A 16,212-nucleotide genomic window follows, 5' to 3' on the forward strand; every position below is an offset into this window, starting at 1 on the left:
CTTATTACTGTAATCAACTCTGTCAATTGCTGGATTGTTATACCTGTGTTTCTGGAGGTGTATGTCCATTCATGCATGTATTTATGTAACCGTGCATATAGAGCCCGCATATGTTTTTTAATGAGGATGGTGAATAAATGAGCTCTCATTGATCAAGGGGAAGCTTACAGTGAAACTTCTGTTTCTCTTATCCTAGAGCAAATGTGGATTCTACAAGTTTCCTGTCGATAAATAACTGAAATATTGAAATGTAGCTTTTCCAACCATGTGCATGTACAAGGTTGTAAGGTTTGCATTTTATCCATTGAAATTGAAAAGGTACAAATACCCACCATGAAGGAGTGCCAAGATAGGTTGTTTGTCATTCCTTCCAATAACATAAAGAAATTGTCTTAATTTTACACATTGAGAAAAACCTAGAGTCTGTTGTCCAGCTTTCCCACCAGCATTGAAAGAATACATGATCACCAACAATATCTTAATCAATCTAGAATCCTGATGTTATCCTTGCTATAGTATATGTGCGACTTATGCACCAGACATCCAACTGATGATAAGAGTTTGCATGTGCAGACGAGGTCACATGCGTGCACCTGCATCATCCACCCAAACGTATTTCTTGTATCTGCATCCACACACAGCCCTGCGCATGCGCATGCACATACTACAGCACCCTTGCATGCATGGACACGCGCGCACACATTTTTTTGTAAAAAGAAGCATGCCATTTAGAAGAATGTGAAATATTCATAGCTGTCCTAGAGTGGAGCAGCTGCTACTCAAAACTAAAAACAATGGTAAAACACTTCTAGATGGGCCAGAGGAAGATCGCCAAGAGTATGTGCATCTTAGAGAGACTGATGTAGGGACTAATGAAAGAAATGATAAACATCCACCGAAGAGTGCCATACAAATGAATGTTACGGGCATGGTATAATGACTAGAAAGCCGAGTAGCGACAGCAGCAAAATAACTGAACATAATCTGGTGTAGAGGCATATCTACCATTCAACTAGAACTGCCTGCCAAAAGGAGTCGTAGGAAAACGAGCAGGAAGATAAGTTCCTGATCCAGGAAGAAAATCACGAGCAACGGGGCAGGTCCAGAGCAGATGCAGGATCATCTCCCTCGGATGTGAACAAGAAGGGCAAGCCGAACAAGTTGTACGCTTGGCAGCCAACAAAGAGCCCACTAGTAATGTGCGTACCAAACAGTGCCACAAGAAAACCTGCTGCTTGAGAGGGAGTTTACTATTCGAGATGCATCTGTGACAAACCTTTCACCAAAAAAGGGATTTGTCAAGGTTCTAGAAATGACTCCCATGCTCTTGAATCCACGACCATGGAAGTAAAATATGATAAAGATGTGCAAACGAGAAAGCAGAAAAATACAGAAGGTTGCAGCATGGTGGTGAGAACACGCCAAATAGACATGTGATGCAAACCCAAACAAAACTGCCACTTAGCCTGAGGAAAAGAGAGTGTGAAATCCGAGTCATCCACCACATCACCACTATAGAAATACCCAAACAATTGTAGAGATATACAATGATATGGTGGTGTAGGATAGACTAGGACTTAGTCTATTTTGTGTGTTAGTACTTGGACTATATATACCAAGTACTTGTACTTCATTTGGTTGAACATTTCAGTTGGAGTTCACTTGTGTTCACTTCTTGTTCTCTTATGTTCACAATCCATCTCCATTCTTGTATCAGAGCTAGTCGATCCAGCCTACTTGCTTCCTACTCTCCTGCGTGCTCCTGTTTCACTTTTGTCGCGGAAAAGAAAGTTCTGTTGCTGGGTGACTACTCTTCAGCTCACCCACAATTCGTGAGAGCTCCCTCTAGCTCATTTAGCTCATTCCATACAACTCTCACTCCTGCTCTTGTACTTGCTCCCATACCAGCTCCAGCCTGCCATTTGTTGTCTGTATAGAAAGAAAGAAAGAAAGAAAGAAAGAAAGGTTATTAAAAGTCTTCGAATGTAAACCTTCCCTCAAAAAGGACAGCAGAAACACTCTCATTTCTTTCCCTCTCTCCCTCTCTCAATAGAGACACTAGGGCCCAAGACAACAGTCGGGCTGGACCCCCCCGAAGGATTTTATTACTTGAGAGAAGATGAAGTACATAGTTCAGCGTAGAGCTGTTCATACATAATCCAAAATGAATGAATGAATCATTACATGAGCTCACAGGCTCCCTTTCTTGGCAACAAGCCACTTGTCAACTTCTACATTACTTTCCTAATTACATGCCACTAAGGGCAACTCTGGAGTCTTCAAAGCACTTGGTCACGCGAACCGCTTCCTAGATGCTTGTTAGGCTCCCGTAGTGCTTAGGAAAATAACTCTTCCTAGTACCTGCAATAATTAATTAAAGCGCACCACCATGGCACCCATTAATTGTTAGCGCTTTGCATGCAAATAACACACTGTGGACTAATTCTAGTCACGGTGGGCGTCCCCACTGAACACATGTGCACACATAACAAATATAAAAAACATATATTTATTCTCTGGTTGACCGAAGTCAATGCTCTTGATCATAATTAAGGAGCTTTGACCAAGGGTCGAGGTGCCTTAATTATAGCCAAGTCTCTCCAACCGAAGTTGGCACATCTTGGTTAACCGTGGTTAACCCTCTTGGCGCATGCCAAGTCTCGTTGACCGAAGTCAACACTCTAACCGTAGTCAGCTCTGTAGTTCTCTGGTTAACCATAGTTAACCCTCTTGGTAATAAACCAAGTCTCCCCGATTGAAGTCAGGTTTACTTGACCAGAGTCAAGTATCTTTGACCGTAGTCAATTCTTTGACCATTAAAAGAACTCTTTGACCATAATTAACACATATAAAACTCTTTAATTATGATCAAATAAATGGTCAACTGTACTTTGACTTAGGATATTTACATTGTGGTGACATCCCCTCGGCTTCTATTCAGTTGACCTCAACTGAAAAGCTTCCTTGTAAACATCCAAAAGCTGTGGATGATCGGATAACATGTCTTCGTCCATCCACTTGGCATCTAATGCCGTATAATTCTTCAATTTTATAAGATACCTGTAAAACTCCTTGCCCTGAGGGCCTTTGCGTACAGTATGGTACACAATTTGCTCTGGCTGAAGGACCTCCTCCAGCTCATCCACTTCTGGTGGATCCTCTGATACTGGCTCTGTAGGCACTGGCCCCTGGAATTTCTTTAGAAGACTCACATGGAATGCATTGTGAATCCTTCAATGCTCTGGCAATGATAACCTGTATGCAACCTCATTTATTTTTTATGTAACCCTGAAAGGGCCATAGTATCTGGGAGATAACTTTGCATACACTTTCTGTTTGCCTTTAAACTTGTGGAGCCTAGCTTTTTCAAACTTCAAAAGTACCCAATCTCCTTCCTTGAGATCTAACTGTCTCCTATGCTTATCTGCAGCTCTTTTATGTTTCTCTTGAGACCTTTCGATTGCTGTCCGGCGAACTTGGCTGTAAGCTGTCTGGAGGTCTCTCACAAACTGATCAGCTACAAATATTTCATCCTTGGTCCTCAGGATAGGTGGCAGAATCACCTTCCCATAAATGACCTCAAAGGGGGCTTTCCCTGTAGAGCTGTGTACTGTATTATTGTAAGCAAACTCTACCAATGATAGGTACTTTTCCCAGTCTGAACCTTGGTCACCCACGTAGCATTTCAGCATATCCAATGCTGTAGAATTTGCTACTTCACTTTGACCATCTGTCTGGGGATGGAAAGAAGAATAAAAATTCAGATTCATCCCCATGTTATCAAATAAAGCTCTCCAGAATAGACTGGTCATTTTGGGATCTCGATCACTAACAATGGACTTAGGCATACCATGATGCTTAAAGATCTGTGCCATGAAAAGCTTAGCCATATGATCTGCCTTTATGGTTTTGCGAACCGGAATGAAATGAGCTTGCTTGCTGAATCTATCAATGATAGTCCAAATCCCATCATTCCCTAACTTTGACCTTGGCAAATAAAAAATAAAGTCCATTGTAATACTTTCCCATGTGCCTGAGGCACGGGAAGAGGCATAAGTAGGCCAGGTGCCTTCCATCTATCATACTTCACTTTCTGACACGTAAGGCATTCAGTAACAAACTGATGTATATCTTTCCGCATCCCTGGCCAAAAGAAATCTCTCTCTAGTGCTAGAGTTGTTGCTGTAATTCCTCTATGTCCAGCATAGGGAGGTGCATGGCATTTCTCCAGAATCTTTTTCCTCATCTCCTGGGTGATGCATAGGCAGTCATCTTTCATTAGATACCTATCTTTCAGGGAATAGTCACTGGTGGACTGCCCCTCATGCATCTGCTGTAAAATCTCACCAAAATCTGCATCATTAGCATATTGCTCCCTCATGCCTTCCAGGACCTAATGATTCTAGGACCTAATGATAAGCAATAGTCACAATATTGACCTAGGGTCTTCGGGACAAGGCATCTGCGACTCTGTTTCGAATTCCTGGGGTATGGACAATCTGAAAATGATACATTGACAGCATATTTGCCCATTTCATATGCTTCTCGAAAAGTTTTGTCTGAGTTAGAAAGTATCTCAGACTTTGGTGATCTGTTTTAACAGTAAAATCTGCACCCAAAAGATAATGCTTCCATGTATGGATGGCATGGATTACAGCCAATAATTCTTTCTCATAGATTCCCAGATATCTCTCTGCATCCCGGAGTCTCCTGCTCTCATAGGCCACTACATGACCATTCTGATGCAATGCAACTCCAACACATTCCCCACAAGCATCACAATCCACATCAAATGGTTGATACAAATCTGGAACGATTAAGATTGGCTCTGTAGTCGGTCTCCGTGTGGTGAAGGCTGTCTTTTGAGGAATTCCCCATCTGAAAGCTGCATTTTTCTTAGTAAGATTGTGGAGTGGAGCAGCTATGTCCGCAAAATGCCTGATAAACCTTCTGTAGTAAGAACACAGGCCTAGGAAACTTCGAACTTCATGCACAGTTTTCAGCTCATGCCATTCCTGAATGGCATGGATCTTTGCTGGATCCATCTGTATCCCATTCTTGAATATTATATGCCCCAAGTAATGGATTTCTTCCAAGAAGAATTCACTTTTCTTGCTGTTTGCATAGAGCTGATGATTTCTCAGCTCTTGAAATACTATAGCAAGATGTTCCTTGTGCTCTTTTTCGGACTTAGAAAAGACAATTATGTCATCGAAGAAGGTACTAGTGAACTGTCTGTAGGGTCGGAAGATACGATCCATCATCCTATTGAAGGTAGCTGTGGCATTTGTCAATCCAAAAGGCATCACCAGATATTCATACAACCCAAAAGTAGTGCGGAACGCTGTCTTGTGCACATCCTGAGGCTGTATCCTCACTTGGTGATAGCCACTCTTTAAGTCTATCCTGCTGAAAACTGAAGCTCCATTTAACTGATCAGCACATCATCAATGCACGGAATAGGGAATCTATTCTTGATGGTCATTTTGTTTAGGACGCGGTAATCGACGCACATACGGAATGAGCCATCTTTCTTCTGTACTAGCAGTACAGGGGAACAAAAAGGAGAAGAACTGGGCTGAATGAACCCCTTGGACAATAAGTCCTGCACCTGAGTCATAATCTCTTCTCGCTGAGTTGCACTAACTCTGTATGGGGGCCTATTGGGTGGCTCGCTTCCAGGAATGAGTTCTATGCCATGATCCTCAGGTCTCTCAAGGGGTAGCTCCCTTGGCAAAGCGTCAGAAAAACAATCTTTAAAATTTTCAATAAACTCAAATTTATTTTGATCTGCCTCACTTGTTTCAACATACATTTCCACATCTCTCTCTTTTACAAAAATCATGTAAGCTGAAACTGCAGACTTTATTTCTTTTCCAACAGAACTATTTGATACAATGGGAATAGTTTCCCCTCTATTCCTAGCAACCACACGATATTCTTTGCCCCTATGTATAAACTCCATTACTCTTTCAGGAAGAGTCAACTTCATTGCCTTGCGATGAAACCAAGGCATACCCAAGACTACATCATGATGTTTCAGTGGAGAAATGAAGAAGTCTTCCTGATCCACATAACTCTGTACATGAAGACAGAGCTTCCCTATCAAGGGAGTGACTGGCACAGGGTTCCCACAGAACATCTGATCGGCATCCAAAGCCCTGCCCAACTCCTCCGTCTTTATTCCCAGCCTCAGGGCCAGGTCCTCTGATATGAAGTTATCAGTAGCCCCTGGATCAAATAAAATCAGCGCTTGCTGGTCTCTGACTTTGCCCCATGATAGCAGCAATTCTCGTTCTTCTGGGTTTAAAACATGACCCAGTATGTCAGGAATTCCTCCTGCCATTGGCTTTTGCAATCCCCGTGGCTTCTCTGCCTCTTTTCCCTTCGAAGTTGAAGGCTTTTCTGGGCACTGGGCAGCCACATGCCCCTCTTTCCCACACTTAAAGCATTTCCCATCTCTGCGAAACTCAGCTATCTGTTCAGGAGTGAATGGGGATTTGCCTTTATAAAGTCTTTGAAAACTGAGTACCCCTCAGCTTCTGAGGCTGAAACCCTTTCTTTTCAACCTTGGGATACTCTTTCTTTTCTGATTTTGAAAAATCAGTTTTCTTTCTTTCAGCACGTCCTGCATGCAAGGATAGTACTGTAGATGGATCTTGTAACGGCACAAGACTAGCTATTGAAGCTGAATGCATAAGGTCTTGAATGTTCTTTGAGATCCAAAGCATTCACTACTGCCTGGATTCTTGGACTGAGACTTGCTCTGTATTTTCTCATTTGGGTTCCTTTGGAGATCTTTTTGAAAGGTGCAACCTGCAAATAATCATCCCAAAACTTTTGGTTGTACACATCCACTGTATCTCCTGCATCCATATGCAAACTGTCCCAATCTTGTAGAACATGATCTCTAAACTGTTTAGGCATAAACTGCTGGTAGAAGGCTTTCTTGAAGTCCTTCCACTTCTTTGGGGCTGACCCATCTGTGGTCTGTGCACTCCACCATGCACTAGCTATCGCTGTCAAGTGTAAACTGACCATTCTTAATTTGGAGGATTTTGAAAACTTTTCTGTACTGAATGCAGCATCAAACTGCCTGATGAACTGCAATGCTTTGTTTGTATGACCATATTGTCCATTGTAGGTCATAAACTTGACAGATTTACCTCCCTCTTTGAATTCCTTGGTCTCTCTGGAAGACTTTCTCTTCCTAGACTTCTTGTGTTTCTTTCTTTTCCTGGCTGGTTTATCTGATAAAGAAGAAGATACAGAAGTCGAGCTCGAGGTAGACGGTGAAGGACTGGGACATCGGTGATGATGCCTCGATCTCTTCCTGCTATGAGACCATCCCCTATGAGATCTCTCTTTCTCTGGCTGTACACGAGAGTGTGCCTCTGGCATTGGCACATCATATGCTGCATTAGGCATAGCTTCTGCTTGAAACAAATACTGAGCCCTTGGATCCTTTCTGAGATTTTCCATCTCTTGTATACGAGTGCGTACCATCTGCTCAAATTCTTGCTAAGTTTGCTGCACACTTCTCTGTCTTGGATGTACATCCCTATCTTGTGAATCCCACTGGATAGGTGATTGAGCCATTTTCTTACAACTCGTCCCACACTGTGTATGCAACTGATGCACGATGTCTTTGCTTTTCAAAGAGAAAATTTACCTCAACAAGAGGTGTCTTGCATTCACAATCTATGCCAGTACTGGGCTGTCAACTCAAGGCATAAACTTAAAGCTGTATGCCCCTTTTCTGGCTACTGCAAATGACTTCAAAAAGTATCTGTTTTGCCCTCTTTTCACTGCTCAAAGGCATGCATACTCTTTTTCTGCAAATCTCTGATTTTTCTCTGTTTTCTGCTTTTTCTGACAGTAAATACTCTCTCAGATGGTTGAAAACTGCTAGCAGAAACAGTCTCTGCAACTGTCTTTTTTTTTTTTTTTTTGTGGTGACAGTAACCAGATGGATAACCGGCTGCTTACTCTAACTAGACTAGCTGGTTCTGGTCTGGTTAGTCTGTGACTAGACCTCTTAACCAGATTAACTAGATTCTGAAGTAACTGAACCAGACTGGAATCTGGTTAACTGAACCAGTCTGGTCTGGTTAAGCTGCTCAGACTAGTTAGCTGTGATCTGATTAGGCTGACCAGACTAGTAAGGGTAACCTCACCCTTAACCTGAGTCAACTAACCACCGTTAACCTAACCAAAAGTAACTGTCACATCACCTGCCTGCACGTCAGCATTCACGCACGTGTCTCTGTCAGAGCGCCACTGAGTCAACGTCGGATCTTTACTCTCTTGCTGAATCGTCACAACCTGAGAAGGCTATGAGCCTTGGCTCTGATACCAATGTAAACCTTCCCTCGAAAAGGACAGCAGAAACAATCTCATTTCTTTCCCTCTCTCCCTCTCTCAATAGAGACACTAGGGCCCAGGACAACAATCGGGCTGGACCGCCCCGAAGGATTTTATTACTTGAGAGAAGATGAAGTACATAGTTCAGCGTAGAGCTGTTCATACATTAATCCAAAACGTGAATGAATGAATCATTACATGAGCTCTCAGGCTCCCTTTCTTGGCAACAAGCCACTTGTCAATTTCTACATTACTTTTCTAATTACATGCCACTAAGGGCAACTCTGGACTCTTCGAAGCACTTGGTCACACGAACCGCGTCCTAGATGCTTGTTAGGCTCCCGTAGCGCTTAGGAAAATAACTCTTCCTAGTACCTGCAACAATTAATTAAAGCGCACCACCATGGCACCCATTAATTGTTAGCGCTTTGCATGCAAATAACACACTGTGGACTAATTCTAGTCACGGTGGGCATCCCCACTGAACACATGTGCACACATAACAAATATAAAAAACATATATTTATTCTCTGGTTGACCGAAGTCAACGCTCTTGATCATAATTAAGGAGCTTTGACCAAGGGTCGAGGCGCCTTAATTATAGCCAAGTCTCTCCAACCGAAGTTGGCACATCTTGGTTAACCGTGGTTAACCCTCTTGGCACATGCCAAGTCTTGTTGACCGAAGTCAACACTCTAACCGTAGTCAGCTCTGTAGTTCTCTGGTTAACTGTAGTTAACCCTCTTGGTAATAAACCAAGTCTCCCCGACTGAAGTCAGGTTTACTTGACCAGAGTCAAGTATCTTTGACCGTAGTCAATTCTTTGACCATTAAAAGAACTCTTTGACCATAATTAACACATATAAAACTCTTTAATTATGATCAAATAAATGGTCAACTGTACTTTGAATTAGGATATTTACATTGTGGTGACATCGAAAGACCCAAGGGTCTATGAGACTGAAAGAAGCCTTATACAACGAGCTGAAAGGGTGGAGCCTCTAATCAGGCATCATCACCCACAATGAATACAACATAATCATATCATATCAGATCTAATACATGAGAGAAATCTGGAGCCATGGCCATGGTGGAAGCTCAAGGATGGTTCGGCGATGAGGCTGTGATGACAGGAAACCTATGAAGAGCGCTGACCGTGGTAATTCAGTTTAATAGAATCAGAGTTAGTGTTTTATTAGGATTGGAATTAATTTTACACGCTAATACTTATTCCCTTTGGTAACCTCATCGATATGTGAACTATTAGGTGTCACCTTGGTTGCGAGAAGTCTGAAAGCTATCTAAGGTAAACTTTACAATACTGCCAAATCAACTTATAGGAGAAACAATGAATGAAATTTAATAAAGGGAGAAGAACGCTAGTTAGGCAGTAAACCGCCAGCCAGGGGCAGAACAATGCCAAATATTGCCTTCTGCACTGATGGACAAAAAGAACTCTTTACTCCAGGTCCTGCAAAAATGTGCAGATGACCCAAAAGCCACATGTGTCTCCAAATATTCTGAATCTTTATGATTTTGTACGGAAATTTTGTCCTTCCAGGCTCAACAATATAGGGAGTTGAAATCCACAAACATCAAACAAAACTTAGTTGTTGTCCTAAAGTAAAACTTTGTGTGGAACAAATGTTTGCAGTGCCTTTAGTTTCAGCATGAGTATATCCCTCCGAAATAAGATTTTCATGCCTATTAGCGTTCAAGGCACTGCCATAGCATTTGGACCTGAGGCAGCGGCAAAGGAACTGTTTGCAATTTAGGTGCCATGAAGTTTATCTGCTCGCTCAGGTCTCCTATTTTGCAAAAAAAAAGAGTGCATCCCTGTTGGTCATCTGTATATCTAAATGTATTGTTTCATACTTGGAAACCCAGCCAGGTCTTGCAGGTATCAATCTCGGAAAGTTTCTCATCAAACGCGTTGTCAGACTGCTGCAGCAAGAGATGCCAGCAGTGCAGGTTAAACTTTTGTCCGGTCCCCCTTATAGGACAATTTCCTAGTTCCAGTCAAGTTTTGGAATCTCCTGTTGTTGCATTTAATAAGAAGATAACGTTTTCTATCTTTAGGATTAAGGGGAAGTCTACAAGGACCTTACTAAGTTTTTTTCCATTTGTTTGGTACAGACTTTTGCAACTCTCAGCCCAATTCCTGGTTTTATGTCATGGCTTTTATCAAAATTAGCATCACAAGCCACACTTGCAAAAAGTGAACAAGATATGGGTGACACAAGCATTTTGAGAGAAGCCTTACTTACTCCTGCCGAAGAAAAACTGCTCTCAGAGGCCTCTGAGTAAGGGCTTTAGAATGCTTGCCAAATTTCACTTTTTCTGTCGTCAATAGCAGGTTGTAATTGGTTGAAAAATCTGTTTAATTTGTTGGAGTTTGTTTGTCTCCTTTATTTGATATAGACATAGAAGGGGGGGAAAATAAGTTTTTATCGTATCATGATGTAGTGATGAACATTTGGAGCATCTAAGTAAATATTGTTCAAATTTCTTGTCTTGTATCCCATGGGCATTTTAGCGGATGATTTTTATCTGTCTTCTGAAGTCTTCGGTGAAACTGACAGCACTCTTGACTTTTTTTTCACAATGTAGGGATGTGACTGAGGATAGCAATGCTGTACCTTTGTTGTTGAAGTTGCTTACATCGCCAGTGCATGAGTGGACTAAATCTGAGCGAGTACAGATAGCCATCAAACCCATTTTACTACGTTTGTGTGCAAGGTATGTGGCAAATCTTTATGCTGCAGGCAGCCCAGTGGCAATTATCTCATGGTCACACTTACTCAGTGGACACAGGAACACAGGCACATTTTAAAGCACTTCAAGAAGGGAAATGGGCACAAACGAGAAACAAAAGGACACATCACACAAGCTGCATGTTGAGGGAATCGGACACTATCAGCATCTGCACAATTGGTTGCATGCTACACAATGTGAACATTAGAACTAATTGAGGCATATTAGAAGCTGATGAACCCATAGGTACAGGTTGTAGAAGGGAAAAAATGTCATCTGTTTGAATCCAGACCACAGATATGTGAATAGGACTGTCCCTCTGAATTCTAGGAAGATGTTCGTTCTTCAAATGGGACATCAGAACTCAATTGCATGCCATCTGTTTTAACTGACTTATACTAGATTACATATATAGAGATAGAAATGTGTCTCAAAATTCTTGCAGGGTGTGTTTAAAGAGATTTTAAAAAGATTTTGCCTCTAGGATGCATCCACTTTGCGGTCAGCTTACAGGTGAGCCTTGCTTTGTCTAGCTCCCATGTCATAGGGTTACATTGCTAGGATTTGAGATACACTTTACCTTATGAGAGCACTTCTCAATGTGAAGGAAGGGCCTTATATATACATTCTCCTATTTTGCTCATTTGCCTGTCCTTCAATGTCACCACCTGTTCCATTTGGATCATCAGATGGTTTGCCATGCTAGTATTTGCTACATCTTTTATCTTGACTACTGTGCCAACTCAAGTGTCACCTCTGCACCTTGTAGTCAGCATAAGTCTTCAATGTAAGGTGCCTGTATGCAATTAAGGCTGGCCTCATGTATTCAGAATACAGGTGCGGGCCATGTCCTACAGTCCTGCAACAATGTGATTACACAGCATCTTGGATGAAATCCATATGACACTGATAGACGCCTTGTCCTTAGTAGCTACCACCGTCAGAAGAAAATGGAGGCACACTTTGATAAAGTGATGGCAAAAGGTCATGCACACAAAAAAAAAAAGTTGATGCGCAATATCTGCATTTTTTGTTCAATGGATGGTCTCAGCTTCTTTACAGTCTTTGATCAAATACATATTGTCCTTTCTGGTCCTCTAGCTGCATGGTAACTTAGAGGTTGGCCATTGTCTGCCTTCTTATCACATGCTACAAGGAATCACGTATATAAAGTTTTTTTTCCCATTCTCTGTGGTGTATAATCGGACTAGTCCTCTATGAAACTCTGACTACATTGTTCTCAGAATTTGCTAATGTATCTTACTTTGTCAAGTTGGAAAAGCCATGACATAATAGGATTTATTGTGCTTCCCATGTAACATTGGAATGAGGAGAAACATGGGCATACATCTTTAGGAAGCTCTTGAACTGAAAGAGAAGGGGGTATGACATTGGATCTTGCAACCAGATACCTGCTGAAGGAAAAGAAGCGGGGTAGGGCACTTGATGCTGTTACCAACTTTCATGCACAGAATGGAGCTGTAAGTGACTGATAGCATTGTTCTCATCTGTTGAAATCGTAACAAATGGAATGGTGCTGCATTTTATTGACCTGCTTCTTACATCTCTACTGTCTTTGCAAGCTTTTGTTATTATTTTAATCACTGGATTCGTTTGGGAATTTTTTTTGAGCAGTCTGCATGTAGGACTTGCTCTTGATGCTGTATTGCATACCTTCACTTACATAACATGCACATCAGCCTTTGCCTCAAGGTGTTTCCTGCAAATAATGTAAAGCTCGGATCTAAAGATAGAGGACATAGGAAGAGGCCATAACACAAGGGACATGTCTCTTTCATCAAGCCAACAAAGGGTTTTTTATTATCATGCCTCAAAGTGCTCAACTATTCTTAGGATTTTCGCAGACAGACTACCATCTCAGTTGTCTCGATCATTAGGCTGTTCTAACGTTCCCTGGCAGCATCAAATCTCAATACCTTCAATTATGTTGCTTTCAGCTTCATCTCTATTGTTTTTCCGTATTGATGATAAGGGTGAATGTTTTGAGGCCTGGTTGGATGACTTTATTCTGCTTATTTTAAAGCGTAATTCTCATATTCTATTTTGTTTTGTTTGAAGGGTATTGAAAGGCTGAATTGGATGGGGGATCGATCTCAGCATGGTCTTAGGCAAAGTGCAGGCATTATGGTCAATTATGTCTACAGGTGCCTTGCATAATCTTCTGATTGCATTTTTTAAATTAAAATTGACAAGACTGTCACTAATTTTTTGGGGTCTTGTTCAGGTTGGACAAAATTGAAGAAAATAGTCGACTATATTTTGAGAAAGGTGTTGTGTCCGCTTCACCAGCAATAGAAGAAATTCTGATTCCAGCATTTGGAGTCCCTCATGACTAGAAAAAAAGCGAGTCTTTAACAGGTGTCTGGTACCCGAATTTTGGTGCTGTGAGGTGATGATAAAGACTTTTGTATAAATTGATATCAGATTTTACCTCACATTTTTCATCTGCGCAGGCTCAAAAAGGACGAAACTGCATTTTGAGATATGTAATATTACAGGGTTCTACTGAATAAGCCTATGTTAGCATAACAAGACATTTGTGCTGGAAATCTCCTGCATATTGTATTATCTTTGCAGATGGCTTCTAGGATATCTGTGATAATTGGACAGTATTGACATGTTAAGGCTGGAAATCCGGCCAAAATAAGACACGCCAATGGATGATCCATGAATTATGCAATCACTATTTTGTTAGAAATGACCCAACAGAGGGTACGCACAGTGGAAGACTGATAGAATTGCCCAGGAGCTCACATAGTGTGGTGTGGGGTGTGGAATCACAAACTTCTTGAACTTATTTGCATAGAATAGATGTGCAAACTCATCAATAGACAATGAGCCAGCCAGATAGAGAAACCACCAAAATAATATATTTCCGTCCAAAGCTATGGACACAATACAAAAGAGATAGATCCATAGTCCCACCAATGGTGTGGTCCTCTGATCTTACCACAAGGTCCTCCTATCTGCCGGCTATCTCTAGACTTGAGCCCACGACCTCCACCTCGAGCGTCTGTAGACTTTCAGTCCATAATGATCTTCTCAACCTTGCTGCCCTGTATGTCAGCCTAGGTAGGCAGCCCTCTGTGAGCTAAGTCTGCAGCTCGTCAGCCCAGGTCACCTCCTGGTCATAGGCCCAACTGATGCTGCTCTGCTGCTCCTTCCTGCTCCCTGAAGTGCTACTCCAGAAGATATGAAATGAGGCCACAAGGCCTGCCTTTTACAGGCCCAAGGGCCTGCCCGAAAAAACCGACCAGCAGCATCATTCTGGCCGACCCAAACAGGCCAACCAGTCTGCTGGAAAACTGCCCTTAAGGGCTCTCATTACAAGGGCCGTTGGCCCACAACACTAGGGCTTTGGCCCTCCTTTCAAGGCAAGGGCCCAGCCCTATATAAAGGCAGGTCCCTGCCTACTAGCAACCTCCTTTGCTGCTCCACCATGCCTCCATGTGGCCGACCTGGTATGCTGGTCTGCCCTGCCCTTCTGCGTCATCTGCCCTGCCAGACAGCCCGCCATGCAGGCGTCTCCAGTCTGCCCTTGCCGCCATGTGTGCGCCTCTTTTGCAGGCGCATGACCTGCACTTCTTTCAGCCTGCTGCCCACATGGCAGCCTGTTTGCTGCCCATGTGGCAGCCCTTTTTGCTGTCCTGCTGCCCATGTGGCAGCCCTGTCTTTGTGTTTCTTCCTCTGGGCATGTCTTGCCCTAGGTCACCTCCTCCACGCTCTCCTCATATGGGGGCTTACAGATGGGGAGGTGACCTCTCCAACACCCCCTCTCACCGGCACATCTCAGCCCAATGCCAACTTGTCGATGATGATGCTCCAGTAACTCCCTGGTTGTAGTCCTCTGGAACACTTCGATGTCGAAATCTTTTCCTAGCTTTTCATCCAGTGGCTCCTACTCCACCAAGTCTGGTTCTGCTTCCGCACGCCATCCTGGTACACAGGTCCATCTCTGGTAGCACCTCCTGGCACCACCACCTTCAGTCACGTTCCCGCCTTCGAACTCCAGCAATCCAGCCGTCACGATCTTCCAGTTGTCCCCCTCATAATGAGTGAACAACCTGGAGTCTTCCAGGCACCATGCTCTGTGCGTCTGTTTCAACCCGTCCTTTCTTAGGCAAGGTCTGCAACAAATGAATATTTCCAGATAACTTGGACCACGAACTCTCACTGAGTTTTCAAGCAAGTACTCTCTCTTCAGTACACCTTGTCCATCACCTTCCAGCAGTCTGCGTTCGAGATTTGAAGAAGCACCCACACTTTTCCTTCTGCCTTCGAAGGCCAATTCCCCTTCCAATTTGGCATTATCTGAGACAAATGAAGAGCAAAGTCTCTCCACAGCATGCTATAAAGGCTCAAATGAAGAACATCAAGTACATACCAGATCGTCGTACTGCCTGTGTGCTTGCTCTGAAAGCAACCATGCACCTCATTGACGCACATGCCAATAGCCTGTGTAATCCTGTACTGTCCCCTTTTGAAGTCCAACATCCATTTGAACATGAGACCCTAGGGCAATCCATGGATTCCACTCTTGTGTTAGTGTCAACAGCCACACACCTGGAAGATACCAAGCACTCCATGCTGTCCTTCACCTTCACAAAGGCATCTGACTCCTCGTCGAGCCACATCTCAATGTTAGAAATCATCATTGTGGTTTCTAGGTCGGTATATCTGACCTCAGTAACACACGATGTTACCAGGAACGACTCTTCGATTACCACATTTGCTTTGGCCTTTGTATCACCCTTTGAATTTGAGTCGGACTCCTTCCTTTTGTTTTTCTGATCTGCCTTCTTCTTTCTGCAGACCTTCGCAAAATGACCCGGCTTGTCACAATAGAAGCACTTCTTCTTTTGCTTCCTCTTGGAAGTAGCCTCATTATCAGAGTCGTCTTTCTTGGACTTGCCACTGTTAGGCTTGCCCTTTCCTTTGCCAGCGTAGTCCTTCGCTAGCAATGCCTTGTCGTCTTTGTCGTTGTTGTAGAGCTTCTCCCTAGCTTCCTCTTGTAGCAGACTGCAGTAATGGACCAACTCTTCAACAGTCAGAGATTTGGTCCTCTGTCCTGTT

The 16,212-nt window shown here is 42.9% G+C and overlaps 1 protein-coding gene across 4 annotated transcripts in view; it reads left to right on the forward strand.

Annotated features, from left to right (window-relative positions):
- LOC147902641 (malonyl-CoA decarboxylase family protein) overlaps positions 1–13,835 on the forward strand; it is a 40,670-nt gene extending 26,835 nt beyond the window's left edge. For 3 of the 4 annotated variants that reach the window (XM_087373272.1, XM_087373271.1, XM_087373274.1), the window contains 6 exons: positions 10,252–10,335; positions 10,501–10,667; positions 10,975–11,103; positions 12,527–12,599; positions 13,198–13,283; positions 13,364–13,835. In XM_087373272.1, the coding sequence (XP_087229398.1) occupies positions 10,252–10,335; positions 10,501–10,667; positions 10,975–11,103; positions 12,527–12,599; positions 13,198–13,283; positions 13,364–13,475 (651 nt within the window). In that variant the 3' untranslated portion in view covers positions 13,476–13,835. The remainder of the gene's footprint in view (positions 1–10,251; positions 10,336–10,500; positions 10,668–10,974; positions 11,104–12,526; positions 12,600–13,197; positions 13,284–13,363) is intronic. The other variant, XM_087373273.1, reaches the window with a different exon arrangement.
- Positions 13,836–16,212: the final 2,377 nt, after the last annotated feature.

This window comes from Dipteris shenzhenensis, chromosome 4, assembly GCF_047967505.1.
Source record: "Dipteris shenzhenensis isolate YYH24624 ecotype China chromosome 4, Dip_SZ_1.0, whole genome shotgun sequence".
Taxonomy (NCBI): domain Eukaryota; kingdom Viridiplantae; phylum Streptophyta; class Polypodiopsida; order Gleicheniales; family Dipteridaceae; genus Dipteris; species Dipteris shenzhenensis.